This window comes from Rhinoderma darwinii, chromosome 2 (genome assembly GCF_050947455.1).
Source record: "Rhinoderma darwinii isolate aRhiDar2 chromosome 2, aRhiDar2.hap1, whole genome shotgun sequence".
In the NCBI taxonomy this organism is placed as follows: domain Eukaryota; kingdom Metazoa; phylum Chordata; class Amphibia; order Anura; family Rhinodermatidae; genus Rhinoderma; species Rhinoderma darwinii.
The window spans coordinates 399,116,015-399,131,680 of NC_134688.1; the positions used below are offsets into that span (position 1 = coordinate 399,116,015).

General features: G+C 43.5%; 1 protein-coding gene across 6 annotated transcripts in view; it reads right to left on the reverse strand.

Annotated features, from left to right (window-relative positions):
* Positions 1-14,774, reverse strand: part of MAP7D2 (MAP7 domain containing 2) — a 109,582-nt gene extending 94,808 nt beyond the window's left edge. Inside the window, exon 1 of one of the 6 annotated variants that reach the window (XM_075854033.1) lies at positions 14,380-14,774. In XM_075854033.1, the coding sequence (XP_075710148.1) occupies positions 14,380-14,440 (61 nt within the window). In that variant the 5' untranslated portion in view covers positions 14,441-14,774. The remainder of the gene's footprint in view (positions 1-14,379) is intronic. The other 5 variants (XM_075854032.1, XM_075854036.1, XM_075854034.1 and 2 more) reach the window with 5 other exon arrangements.
* Between the last annotated feature and the right edge of the window lie 892 nt (positions 14,775-15,666).

Sequence of the window (15,666 nt, forward strand, 5' to 3'; positions counted from 1 at the left end):
AGTTAAAGGGCTGCACTGATCGGCAGTAACTCTTTCAGCACCATGGACAGTGAGTACCGCTGGACAGGGAATAGCATGTGCGGCACTCACAATATCGTGTACATAGTGTGAACGGGTTTCAGTTTCCTCTCGGAAACTGAAACACGGAAGTGTACACGGAGTACACACGGGAAGCACACTGTTCCAGTCACAGACACACGGATCCGTGAAAAACTGTGATGGAAGTGTGCATGAGGCCTAAATGTCTCTACATCGGCAATAGAATCAGTTTGTCCAGTGTTCTACAGATTGTTTAGATAATGAAACATCCAGAAACCCCAAAAACATATGTAACCCTATGTACGGATAACAAGATAAAAACAATTAATTTTTACCAAGACCGGTCCACTATAGAGATGAGTGGGAGAGGACCCATGTGTGTCTGAACGACCTCAAGAGACCTTATAGAAAACATGAGACAATCAATTCCATGAATTAATTTTCATTAAACTTTCAGGATTAAAAACGGAGCGCCTAATATTGTGAATCTGTTGCATAACAGTCCATGTAATCTACATGCTGTCTCCGATACAATTCTGAGGCGGAAACACAAAATAAATTGACATTCAGCGGATTTTAAGATACGCACCACTGGTCAATTTACGTGCAGAAAAAAACCCTGCAGCGTACATGAGATTTCTGGTTGGTACTTTATTACGCGGTGGATTTGCCACACGCAAAATGTGCATTTGGCCTTAGGGCTGCCATCTTTTTCACCCAAAAAGCCCGGCCAAGGTTATAAAAAAAAAAAAAAAAGGGGGCATGTGATTTTACACTTTGATCCGGGAATTATTCATTATTTGTCAAGACTGTTTACAGTCACTATGTATAGACATACACTCAAAGTGCAATCCCTGGAATATTAACTCACCATTATAATGTGCGCAACACACAGGACAACCCCTGTAATATGTAGACAATCAGGATATGTTCACGAAGTGTTTTCAGGTGTATTACGGGGAGTTTACGCCTCGAAAAACGGATGCTGAATGCCTACAAACATCTGCACATTGAAATCAATAGGGAAAACAGCATTTACATCATACGGGGCGTCTTTTTACGCCACCGTTTTAAAAACGGAGCGTAAAAAGTCACTCCGTAGAAAGAAGTGCCTATCACTTCTTGAGGCGTTTTTTGGAGCGGATTTTCGATTGAACACTATGAAAAACGCCTCAAAATAAGCTCCAAATTTAAAGGAGCTTCATTTTCAGCATCAAAAACACCTGAAAATCAGAGGATGTTTTCTCTGATATCAGCTCCGTATTTTCAGACGTTTTTTATTTTGTGTGTGCACATATCCGCAGTCTAGAACTGGTTTTGTGAAATTCTCCATTGTTTCTGTGACATCCATCTCCACATTAATAAAGGTGAGCTAGTGGGCGCCTCATGGGGCCGGTCAGGTGATCTCTTTATCTGATCTGTTAAATGCCCGAATTTAATAAGCGCTATTTGCCAACAGTGACTCTTTAGGATCCTTCATATCCTACGATAAAATCAATGAAGAGGGATGGCGGAGTTAACTAAAAAGTATATTCACTGGCCAAGTCAAATATTGGGCATTAGGGAGCAATGAATCAGCTTGGTAAAGTAAACAGTGTAAACCACGGGAAGTAAAGCAGCTTACAGGCCTTTACTGTTCAGACAAAACTAGCAGTGCATTTAAGCCTAAAATCCATTTACAATGTGAACCTTCTAATATCCCAGTTCTGACGCCGCCATCATCATCACATCACCATTTATCTTCATTCTATCTCACTGCCCGTCCTATGCTTGCAATAAGCCACATAATGTGGTCATGTACACCGTGTTCCAAATTATTATGCACATTGGATTTAAGTGTCAAACATTTAATTATTAGTTTTTCAATTAAACTCATGGATAGTATTGTGTCTTAGGGTATGTGCACACGATAAAGTGGATTTTACGTCTGAAAAGACAGACTGTTTTCAGGAGAAACCAGCTGTGTCGTTTCAGACATAAAAGCTCCTCCTCGCATTTTGCGAGGAGTCTTTGACGCTCGTAAATCTTGAGCTGCTCTTCATTGACTTCAATGAAGAACGGATCAAATTACGTTGCAAAGAAGTGTCCTGCACTTCTTTGCCGGGGCAGTCATTTTACGCGTCGTCGTTTGACAGCTGTCAAACGACAACGCGTAAATGACAGGTCGTCTGCACAGTACGTCGGCAAACCCATTCAATTGAATGGGCAGATGTTTGCCGACGTATTGTAGCCCTATTTTCAGACGTAAAATGAGGCATAATACGCCTCGTTTACGTCTGAAAATAGGTTGTGTGAACCCAGCCTTAGGGTTCTTTGGATCATTGTAATCAATCTCAGACACCTGTGATAATTAGTTTGCCAGGTGTGCCCGATCAAAGGAAAACTACTTAAGGACGTTCCACATTATTAAGAAGGCCACAGGTTTCAAGCAATATGGGAAAGAAAAAGGATCTCTCTGCTGCCGAAAAGATTGTCCAAGGTATTGCACTAGGTATGAAAACATTGGATATTTCAAGAAAACGTAAGCGTGATCATCGTACTGTGAAAAGATTTGTGGCTGATTCAGAGCGCAGACGGGTTCGTTCAGATAAAGGCATAATGAGGAAGGTTTCTGCCAGACAAATTAACAGGATTAGGAGAGCAGCTGCTAAAATGCCATTGCAAAGCAGCAATCAGGTATTTGAAGCCGCTGGTGTCTCTGGAGTCCCGCGAACCTCAAGGTGTAGGATCCTCCAGAGGTTTGCAAGTGTGCATAAAGCTATTATTCGGCCACCCCTAAACAATGCTCACAAGCAGAAACGGTTGCAGTGGGCTCATGAAAGTGTTGTTTACTGATGAGTGCCGTGCAACCCTGGATGGTCCAGATGGATGGAGTAGTGGATGGTTGGTGAATGGCCACCATGTCCCAACAAGGCTGCGACGTCAGCAAGGTGGCGGCGGAGTCATGTTTTGGGCTGGAATCATGGGGAGAGAGCTGGGAGGCCCCTTTAGGGTCCCTGACTGTGTGAAAATGACCTCTGCTAAGTACGTAGAGTTTATGACTGACCACTATCTTCCGTGGTACAAAAAGAAGAACCGTGCCTTCCGTAGCAAAATTATCTTCATGCATGACAATGCACCATCTCATGCTGCAAAGAATACCTCTGTGTCATTGGCTGCTATGGGCATAAAAGGAGAGAAACTCATGGTGTGGCCCCCATGCTCCCCTGACCTCAACCCTATTGAGAACCTTTGGAGCATCCTCAAGCAAAATATCTATGAGGGTGGGAGGCAGTTCACATCAAAACAGAAGCTCTGGGAGGCTATTCTGACATCCTGCAAAGATATTCATGCATAAACTGTCCAAATACTCACAAATTCAATGGATGCAAGAATTGTGAAGGTGATATCAAAGAAGGGGTCCTATGTTAACATGTAACTTGGCCTGCTAAGTTTTTTTTGATTGAAAGAGCTTTTGATTTCTGTAAATACGACCTCCTGATGCTGCAAATTCAACAAATTACCATTTTAGTTCTCTTTACAACCTGTAAAATGTTTTGATCTCTGTTGTGCATAATAATTTGAAACAGTGCATTTTGAGTTTTTTTACTTCTAAAAAAAAAAAATCTGTTATCATTAGGAGATTTGTTCAATAAAATTCGCATTTTACTCCAGCGGTTGATGGCTTGAAGATTATACTGACTGTCATTTGCATCGACTATTTAGGAAAATCAGCGAAAAATAACATTTGCATAATAACTTGGAACGTGGTGTACTACATATATTTAGCAGCAAAAACAGAATCAGATCCCAGCGAGGGAATGCACAAAAACGTTTCCCAAACTTTTTGGGAAAAATTACTTTCTTGCTTCCCACTTTTGAAGCTAAAATATATTGCCATCACACCTGAAGGTAATATGTCCATCTGAATAAGGGTCATATGGTATGATTTGATGCGCGTTTTGCAAAGTTGTGACAAAATGCTGCAGTTTTGCAAAAACCGTGGACAAAACCGTAATGTGACAAGTAAATAAAATCGAAGGCCTACTTCTCTATTAACAAGGTGGGTTGGCCTATTCCTCACTTTGCTATGGGACCACATTGATTCTTCGTATGCCCCCGTACACAATAAATATTAGGTTACAGATCAAATAAAAAAAAAAAAAAAAAAAAAAAGCCAAGATACAACCTATTAAAAATTCCCCTGCACAAATTTCAGAATTTCTAAAAAGCCATTCCATATTTCTCAATGGGGCAGTTTCTGCAGCACGTGCATGGATTTCTGCAGGCCTCATTCAGATGAGTGGGACAGTTGAAGCAACTTCTGCAGCAAATCTTTCATGTGCCATAAACGCCCCGAAAAACGGCTGAAAATACGGGGGCTGAACGCCTCCACACATCTGCCCATTGATTTCAATGGGAAAAACCGCATTCCGTTCCCACGGGGCGATTTTATGCAGCCGTTTTTAAGAACGGCGTGTAAAAATACGCCACTTAAAAAAAGAAGTGCATGTCACTTCGAGACGTTTTTTGGAGCGGTTTTTCATTGGGTCAATAGAAAAACAGCTCCAAAAACGGACAGGAGAAAAAAAAAAAAAAAAGCTGGAGGCTTAAAAAAAAAAAAAAAAGGGGATCGGAAAATCAGCCGGTTTTCCCTTGAAAACAGCTCCGTATCTTACAGCCACTTTGTTTGCCGTGTGAACATACCCTTATACATACCCTTGTTCATTTTGCTGCGAAACTTTTGCAGTGATTCCGTTGAAAGTAGCAGACTTTCCGCTGCGGAAAAAACGCACCATTTCCTGCATTTTTATTTTTTTAATTTATTTTTTAACAGAAAATGGTGCAGATTTTGCTGCATTTCTCACAATGTTGGGAGATGGTGATATCGCCTCGGAAAAACGCAGCAATTCAGTTCACTTTCCCTAGCAGGAATTGACATGCTGCAGTACGAAAGATACGCAGCCTGTGGATGGGATGTGTTCAATCTCAGCCACTTTGCTACTACTGTATTCTGCTGCGTATTTTCAGTCTGCAATCCCAGATGGAAAACACGCAGCAATTCTGCTACGTGTGGACAAGCCCTTAGAAGAGTACTACAGGACCCGAATTTGTCTTTGGATGTGTTTAGGTATATACACAAAGCAACCAATTTAAACAAGCAGTGATGAAGTGTAAAGTATGGGGAGGGACAGAACAGAAAGCTGAGCCTAAGGCCTTATTCACACTGACATGTCCATTTTGCGCGCGCAAAAAACGCGTTTTGCGCGCCCAAAAGGTCCGTGTGTCATCAGCATATGTTGCGCGGCTGCGTGATTTTCGGCGCGTAGCACGGACATATAACACGTTCGTGTGAATAAGGCAAGAGGCAGATTTCGAACCTCTGCTGTGACAAATTCTAATTATGCAGAAAACAATCATGAACTAGTGCACACCTTGACATAGTATGGCAGAAACGATTAATGGAAAGGTGTTCCGGTCTCATTTGAATCACTAGAGGTAATGTACAGCATTAACACTGAGTGACTCAGATACATATTCATAATGGGTTATTTTAATGTATAAGGGACGCTACAGCTTCTCTAAGTGCACCTCTCAGAACTGTACGTGGCATGAATGACATCTGAACCTTCGCGTAGGTCATATATCGTAATAATGCTTTTTATTTTATTTAAAAGGGATTCTTGTAGTTATTGGTTTCCGAATATCAAACAACAATTACGGAATGGAACAAAATCATTTTACAAAAACAAATAAAATGTGCAGACAATGGCCTAATTCACACCTACGTTGGAGGCTCCATTAGGGGCCTCTGTCGCAGATTCTGCCGAAAATACCAGGAACAATAGCGTAGCATGCTGCGTTATGGTTTCCGGTAAAACCAAGGAAACCCCAACGGAAATCAGAAAGAACCCATTAAAGCCAATGGGTTCTGTCGTGCGCCGGTTGCTTCCGATGTTCAACGAAACCTGCGATTCCGACATTTTCGTTGTTCTGTTCTTCTGACTTCAATAGGACATGCAGTGAGTTTTACGCAACGGACACATGCTGCGTGAAAACTCCTGCATGTGTAAACGGCCCCATTGAAATCAATGGGTCCTTGTGCTGCGCGTGATTTTCCTGCACAGCACACAGATGTTGTTCACGTTCGTCTGAATGAGCCCTTACGCCTCATTCACACGACAAGGTCCGAGTGTCGGCCGATAAAAATCGGCCGTTTTGGGCCGTTTTGCATCCGTTCCGATTCCGTTCCGGGCCGTGTTGACGTTTTTAACGGCCGATTTTGACCCGTTTTGCATCAGTTTTTTTCCCTGTCCGTTTTAAAATCGGATGAATTTCATTTAAATTTGTTGCCACACACAGCCCTCTGTAGGTTGCACCCATCCCCCCCCCCCCTTCCAGGAGAAGTCACTGACTTCAATGTCCATATATGGACAGTTTAGTCGCTGACTTCTCCTGGAGAGGAATCCCCGGCCACAGGGTCGGGGATTCCGCTTCTGAAGTGAGTGACGTCACTGTGTCCATATATGGACTGTGAAGTCACGCACTTCTCCTGTAGCGGAATCCCCGGCCACGGGGTCGGGTATTCCGCTTCAGAAGTGAGTGACGTCGCTGTGTCCATATATGGACAGCGTAGTCACTCACTTCTCCTGTAGCGGAATCCTCAATCCCCGGCCGGGGATTGGAGATTCCGACTTCTACAGGGAGCAAAAAAGACCCTCCTCCTCACATGCACTCTGCACTGTGAGGAGAGCGCGAGCGACAGAATACATGGCAATCACTCGGGACACATTCCGGTGATGGCCGTGTATTACCCGGCCCCATAGACTTCTACGGGAGCTGGGCGGCCAGGTAAACGGCTGAAAATAGGGCATGTCCCATTTTTTGAAGGCCAGGTTTCCCGGGCCGTCAACAAATCGGTCGTGTGAATAGCCCCATTAGGGGTCTATTGTTCCTAATGCAGCCTGGTGACGGCCGATTTATGAACGGCCGTCACCCGGCCGGGAAACCCTGTCGTGTGAATAAGCCCTTATTATCTGATAATTATTTGCAGCAAATAATTCCGTGTGCCATACCTGGCATGCTGAACAAGTCGGCAAATCTAGCAGAAACCTCAAATACAACAAACAAAAAATAAAGAAAAACAAAAATATTTGCAGTAGTAGGTGGCAGGTAAATTTGAGGACAACACACACATTTTGCCTAGAAGGCCTCATGCAGACGGCCATGCCTGTAATCACGGCCCTCGATTGCGGGCACAGCCGGCCGCAGCCCGCATTTGCGGCCAGTTCTCCCATACAGAGTATGTGTGCACGGCCTGTAAAATACGAAAAATAGGACATGCTACATAATTCCTGGTACAGTTCTACGGCTTGGACACCTATCTGTAGTGATACGGAAAGGTGTCCGCGCCCAATAGAACTGAATGGGTCCGCAATTAAGGAGATTTTTTACGGTCGTGTGCATGGGGCCTAAGTCCTCATTAATATCATCGTCGAGTTCCGCTAGACCTTTCCGTCTGAGGAAACCATGAACTGAAAGACAAAACGGAAACCATAGATACTGGAACATGAATATCTCCATAGGAATATATTTTTCTTAACTAATGCAATTCTGGAAGGGGCAGAAAGTCACAAGTCACCCATCCACATCATTGTAGGTACACGTCTCAGCGGACATGGGATGGAATCCATGTGCCAATCTTCCATCTCCTCACGGACTCCACGTCATCATGGATTACTCCGAGACTTCTCGCTTATAATTAGATACATCTCATACAGTGGCCACATCGCATACATTACATTCACAATCGATCATAAAACAAATACAATAATGGCGTCCTAACTCGTCTCTACGGCATTGATGCAAAAACATCTACCTCGAAATGATTCATAAGAAGAATATGTAGCCGGTATAAATTACACGTTGACAAGAAAATCAAATCCCCCACCCGCCTATCTATAAATATTATATTGGGCTTGCGGTGCTCATATTTATCCTGTATACAGTCAGGACGTTCCTTTGAAATGTAAAGCAATGAGTCTCCTGAACGCTTCCCATGAAGGTGGGAAATCTGACAGTGCAAATCATTTCCATACAACCATAAACCTAAATGTCAAAATTGTGATGTATATAAACCTACAGAGAAGTCAATAAGCCAGGCCCAGACAAACCTTAGCCAGGTCTAGGAGCCAGCAACATGTTTTAGGGGTGGGTGGAGCAATTGATGTACATTGTAGAAAATAAATTATAATACAGCAAATTCACACCGTTTTTTTTACACCGATTTTGATGCAAAAACAGAGTCGGAATCAGCGCCAAAAAATGGACCGAAAATCACCCCCTTTGATTTCAATGGGAGGCAGAGGCATTTTTTCCCCCAGGCAGCTATTAGGACCTCGTGGGGGAAAAAAAAGCGGCATTTCCTTTCTTTCTGCGCTTCTGTCATCCCGTTGAAATCAATGGGAGGCAGAGAAAAAAAAATACCTGCGGTGCTCGTTTCCATAAGTTTTTGCCCCGCAGTACTTGCATTATCTGCAACGGCTGTGGGCGAAAATCGCGCAGGCAGGTCAAAATCTGCCTCAAAAAAACCTCAGTGTGAACAGGGACTTACACTTCAATTAAGGTAGTTTCTCTCCCCCCCCCCCCCCCCCCCCCCCCCCCATTAGTAGGCAGGAAAGAGTTCTCCTAGGTAGTATGTATTGTGCAACCCATAATCAAACCCTATGTCCAAAAAACTAGAAAAAAATACCAAGATGGTAGTACAAAAGTAATGGATATCAATGGTGACGGAAACATTGCTAATGGTTTCTGTTTGTCACCGTTCCGGCAGGTTTCCGTTTTTTTCGACGGAATCAATAGCGCAGTCGACAGAGGGCTCTGTGGCATATTTTTCTATTTGTGGCCCAATTACATGGCAGAATTTACTATCCACAGTGGGCTCTGTGGCACTATCTACATGGGCACTGTGGTGTTTTTGAGGGAGTTGACCGAAAAAAAACCAAAAAACCGCTGACCAATTAACTGAAACTGTTTTTTTACGGCCATGAAATGGCCACTAAAAACAGACAGATGGATTGGAAACGGATGAAAAATTTGGAGACACACGGATGCCAAACGGCCATGAAAAACTGGCAGTTGATCAGTTTTTAAGACTGGGTTCCCACGTAGCGTAAACCCTGCAGGAATTTCCGCAATTGCAGTAGCAATTTTTTTTTTAATTGTTGCGCTGTGGTACGGTTTTTCGGACTGAATGTGCTGCAAGTTCCAGGTCGGATACACTGCGAGGATACGCAGCAAGACCTGTCCCATTTACAGTAGGAAAGTCAGATTTATTTCAGTCTGTTCATAGATGCATGACAAATTATTTAACAAATCTCAGCCTGAATATAGCAAACTGAATTGAATGTTTTACCTTGCCCAGCCAATATATATATATATATATATGTGCAGCGTAGGTTCCCACCTTACAGAGGTCGCTTTATCGTGGCAGGTGGGCTAACACTTTTTGATCAAAATGTGCACTAAGAACCTCCCTATTTGTAGGTAGATTTAGCTTTAGTGCATATCTATTTATATTTAGTGGTTTAGGTGGCATTAGTGTTGCAGGGTGCTGTCGCCATTTTTTTTATATCTGATATATATATATATATATATTATATTAAACAATTCCCAATGCAGGCATTTTGTTTTTTTCCTCCCGCCTTCCAAGAGCCATAACTTATGTTGCCATATGATGGGGGTTTTTTTTTGTGAAACAAGGTTAGGTTTTTAATGGCACCATTTAATGTACTGAGAAACGTAAAAAAAAAAATTTGGTGTAGTGCAATGGAAAAAAGCTCTAAATAGGATGGATCGGTGTGAGGGCATGTTTTTTTGCGTTTGTATTGGTAACATTTTGGGGTATATACACAACTTTTTGATCGCCCTTTATTCCATTTTTTTGGGGGAGGCTAGGTACATTTTGTCCGTTTTTTTTTGTACCTAGTCTAGCACCTTTCACATATTCAGTTGCCCATTCTTCAAGCTCACGCACATCAATTGGACTCAGCGATCACCGAAGTGAAATTGGCGCCTACTAAGATACACAGAGCGTCCATACACCATCATAATCAGACCGGCTTAAAAAATTAACATTTACGTACTTCTGCAGTTCCCATTATACTGACGAACAAGCCAGTATCTTGTTCCTGTGCTGATTGACCGCAGCCTCGGACCTTTGGAAACTGTGTGGGGCAGCACATGAGGGGCCCATAGGTCCTCCCCCCTACACCATCGTCCTGAATCATCGCAGGACTCCCCAATCGGACACAGCTATCTGGGGTGCCACAGCCACTCCATCGGCCGATTACAGGCACTCACGGAGCACAGTCACCCGCTTCGATCTTGCGGTTACATTCGTTTGTAATCGAATAACATTTAATACAATTGTATCTCTGCTTTCTTGGATGTCTTTTCATATGATTTCAAATGGTTTTTTTTGTGCAAGGCATAGCTGTCCAACACACTATGACCTAGTGTCGTCAGGTCTGACCCCGCTTCAACCCGTTCTTCCCGCATTTTTCATTATATATGTAATGTCTGTTTCACCTACCTTTCATGAGCTGTATCGTGTAGCACTTTTAATAAAGCCCATATTATTTATCTACTTTGTCACATCCACCTCATTCTGTAGCGCTGAAGTTACCTGGCATTTTTATTACTCACAGTAATAGTGCAGTAACACGTGGCAGATCACGTTGCAGAAAGTTCTGTGACTGAAAATTAGCTCCCCATTCAGATGAAACAAATTTTCTGCATAAAAATCTATTGCGCGTGACTGCACCTTAATACAGTTTGGAATCACTGCATTACATAGACGGACAGATTTCGATAGGCATCATGTAATACAAATTTCACCTGTGTTGGCACCGAAGGGGAATTAAACACTTGCTGACCGTTTCCCACACGCACACTAGGACATCCTGTGACTAGCTTGTTTTTGGGGGACCCTTCCAACAAAAAGGAATTGTAAAAAGAGACAACCTCTATATAGGGTTTAATGGGGGTCGCTGTCGATATGTTGTATCAATTTAAACCCTGCCACATCTCGGTGAGGAGATAATGTAATATATATATATATATATATATATCTATCTTACACACACACGGTGCAGTGTCAGAGCGGCTTGTGTTGTGTGATCTCTCTCACGAGATCAGCTAAGTATCACGCCCCCATGTCCTTTCCAAGAGAAGAAATGCCCCATTGAATGTACAGGGGGAAATTTACATATTGGGCGCCAAATATAACGGCACCAATATCTAAAAAACGGAGGAGGCTAGAAACCTAGTTTAAAGTGACACAAGGTCTATGCAGGCACTGCTATTACATGGTGCACTCAGCTGCACATGAATGGGCTAGTGAAAGGTTCCCTTTAATGCCTATAGATTTAGAATGGGAATAAACTCCTGTAGGTGTCCCAGTACTGTTTTCCATAGAGTGAGTGAGTGAGTGAGTGAGTGAGTGAGTGAGTGAGTGAGTGTGATAGATATATACATACATACCTCCTCACCGAGATGTGGCAGGGTTTAAATTGATACAACATATTGACAGCGACCCCATTAAACCCTATATAGAGGTGGTCTCTTTTTACAATTCCTTTTTGTTGGAAGGGTCCCCCAAAAACAAGCTAGTCACAGGATGTCCTGGTGTGCGTGTGGGAAACGGTCAGCAAGTGTTTACTGCACCGTGTCAGAGCGGCTTGTGCTGTGTGATCTCTCTCGCGAGATCTGTCCTTCCTTCGGGGTCTGACAAGAGCTGGAGAGAGGAGGAGGAGAGGAGAGCGTACGCATGCTCAGCTCCACCGCCACCGAATAGAAGTAGAGGTTCATACTTCTCTTCTGTCCCGTAGCGGCGGCGGCGGAGCTGTGCGCATGCTCACTATTCTCCAGCTCTTGTAAGACAGTGAAGGAAAGACGTGATCTCACGAGAGAGTTCACACAGCACCAGCCGCACTTTCCGTAGCGAATTGCACTGTGTCAGAGCGCTAAGTATTACTCAGCTACACATGTATGGGCTAGTGAAAGGTTCCCTTTAATATGGAGTTGGTCCCCCCTTTGCAGCTAACACAGATTCCACTCTTATGGGACGTCTTTCTACAAGATTTTGGAGTGTCTGTGGGAATTTTTGCCCATTCATCCAGAAGAGCATTTGTGAGGTAGACACGGATGTTGGATGAGGGGGCCTGGCTCACAACCTCCATTCTAGCTCATCCCAAAGACGTTGAATTCACAGCTCTGTGCTGGCCAGTGACGTTCTTCCATACCAAACTCCCCCAACCTTGCCTTTATGGACCTTGCTTTGTGCACTGGGGCACAGTCATACTGGAACAGAAAAGGGCCTTCCCAAACGGTTCCCACAAAGTTGAAAACAAAGAATTGTCCAAAATGTCTTTGTATGATGAAGAATTAAGATTTCTTTTCAATGGAACTAAGGGGCCTAGGCCGACCCCTGAAAAACAACCCCATAGCACTATCCCTCCTCCACCCAACTTTACAGATGGCACAATGCAGTCAGGCAGGTAACGTTCTTCTGGCATTTGCCAAACCCAGACTTATACTCCACAGAACACGTTTCCATTGCTCCAAAGTTCAGCGGCGGCGGCTTTACATCACTACGTCCGACGCTCGGCATTGTGCTTGGTGATGCCTCACCACTCGGCGACCTGCTCTGTAATTTTACGTGGTCTGCCACTTTGTGGCCGAGTTGCTGTGATTCCTAAACGCTTCTACTTTGCAATAATACCCCTCACAGATGGATTGTGGAATATCTAGGAGGGAAGAAATTGCACCAAGTGACTTGTTACAACAGAGGCATCCTATTACAGTACCACGCTGGAATACAGGGAGCTCTTTAGAACGACCCATTCTTTCACAAATGTTTGTAACGGCGACTGCATGGCTGTGTGCTTGACTTTATAGAACTGTGGCAATGGCAGTGTATGCAACACCTGAAGGAGGTGTGCTCCAATACTTTTGCATACACAATGTAATGAGAATATTATATATATATATATATATATATATATATATATATACACATACACACAGTAAAAATAGTAATAGAATAATTAAAAATACCAGCAGGGACAGGTTTGTCCAGTTAACAACGAATATGACTGCAGTGTCACAGAAGAGCTTTTACGTACAACCTGCTGCATGTAAAGAAAACGAAGGTACTGGTAGAGTTGCCTTTAGGTTACGGTGGTGCGGCCTGTCTGGCGCTGTATAACCCTAGTTCCAGGGGCATTGTACAGAAGTGTTTCAATATTCTATTCAATCATTTCCTAATGTAACAGCAAATGTTCCTGGGAGAGCTGGATGACCGGACAAAATACTGTAGCCTTAAGAAGCCGGTCAAGAAAAGGACTTATATATGGACTTCCATCAACCCGAAAACTTAGGTGCCGGCAGAAATTCTCAGCACATTGGCTCACGGCCTCCTGGGATCGCCCAGCTCTACAATATGGCCTCCATGACAGCTTCCACATAAAACGTCACCTAGCTGATTGGATAAGTAATAAGACATGCCCTCGTCCTTGATCGCTGCATAAAAAAAGTGACTTGCCATTTAGGAGCCATAAAAAGCTGGGCGATAGCCCCCGTGGGAGCTGAAATGGTCTCATTATGACACCCAGCTTTCCTAGAAACAGATATCAATAATAATAAAAAAAAAGAATGCATATTCATACTTCTTATGAAAGGATACCAGTCTATTGTGCAGTATTATCTCCATCAACACAATGAAAACCTTACAGTAAAGACAATTTTAGCTCATTTATACCCATTGAATATTGGCAGATCAGTAAAATCGATGGTCAAACACATCGGATCGGTTTCCCCATCGGACATGATTATTTATTTTCTGCAACTACCCGGATGACAGTTTTTAATAAATAATTTGTATAGTTGTTGTATCAAAGCCTTCCGAAAATGTCAAATAATAATACTGATGGACGTCAGAGTCTGGTGACAGCGGTGTGATCTCCACCTCCATTGTACTTTGCCCACGCCTGTGGAATGCCACAGCCAATCTCTACATTATGCCACCCCAGAAGGAGGGTGTATTTGAGCCATCACCCTCTCTCATATTCCCCTATAGAGACCCAAGTCTTGACATACCCGTATACCCTATAGAGTCCCAGTAAGATATATCTCAGCACCTTCCACTCGAGTCTCTCAGTCATCACCCACTCTACTATCACCCTCTGGTGCCCCCCACATCCATACGCTATAGTCAGCATACATACACAGTGGAGTCAGTGCAGCCACTGTACGAGGCCGTTTACCAATGCCAGTCAGTCACCCGTTGCATCATCTCACCTGCAGCCAGTGTGCCGCCTCTGGGGCTCTGCGGAGACGTCTTCCCGGACCCCTCAGCCATTTTCAAGGTCTCCAGTAATAATTCTGATTAACCCTTAGATTCTCCGGTGCTGGGTAATGTCCCGTCAGTGGTGACAATGTCAGTGCTGCTCCACCTGATACATGAGCTAGAGGTTGCAGACACCGCAGTGATATGAGGCGAACACCTCATAGATGTCAATCAGTCAGCGCAGAACGGCGCAGCCGGGCGGGGAGGAGGCGCAATGCAGGGGGCTGGGCGGCCACAGGCGGATTGCTGGCTGCTCATTAAGCCGGTTTACCTTTAGTTCATGGATTGGAAGAAGGGGAGGGCGCTGGAGGATTTACTGCTCGTCCCTGCTCTATTTTCCATTATGGCTTGTGCCCATGATAGTATTTCTCTCCATCCATCCATATACAATATATAAATACTATAAAGGAGATGTTTACCTTCCTAAATAATGACCCTGCCATGTTTAGCCAGGAATAGAGGGCAGAGGTCACCCTCAGCCCCCCCTCCCCACATAAGATTCCTTTATAGTTGACGCCTGATCTGCAGACAATGGGGGAGATGTATCAAAACTGATGCAAAGGAAAGTGGAGTAGTTGCCCATAGCAACCAATCCGGTCACACTTTAATTTTACAAAGAGCCTATAAAAAAAATGGGCAGTCATGGGCAACTACTCCACTTTATATTTGTACTGGTTTTGATACATTGTCTATGATTGGTCACAACCACTATATAAAAAATGTGAAAAAAAATAATTATAAACAATTTTGGATTTTTTGGTCATTCGTCCCCTGCAATGATATATGTTATTGCTTTGTCGACAAGGGATATCCGATGGCTTGTTACTTTGTGCAGGTTATTTTCTCTCTATGAAGGGTCTATTATATGGGTGATCAGCTGTGTGCCAGTCACTTTTTTGTAATGAATATGGTCAGCTGAATGTTTAATGTTATAGTAATACGTATCAGATAAATGTCAGCGGATCCCCGGATAGTTTACTTTGGGCATGGAGACATCTCTGAACATTAGACATGTTAAGTTGCCCATACACATGAGATAAAAGTCAACCGAAATGTAGAACAACCATTCGTGATTGCCGATATTGTCATTGATGAGTCAAAGCACAAGCAAGTCCACCTCTGAATGGCTCGATAGAAACAAAATTGAGGTTTTGGAGTGGCCGAGTCAAAGTCCTGACTTGAATCCCATTGAGATGTTGTGTCAAGACCATAAACGGGCAGTTCATGCTCGAAAACCC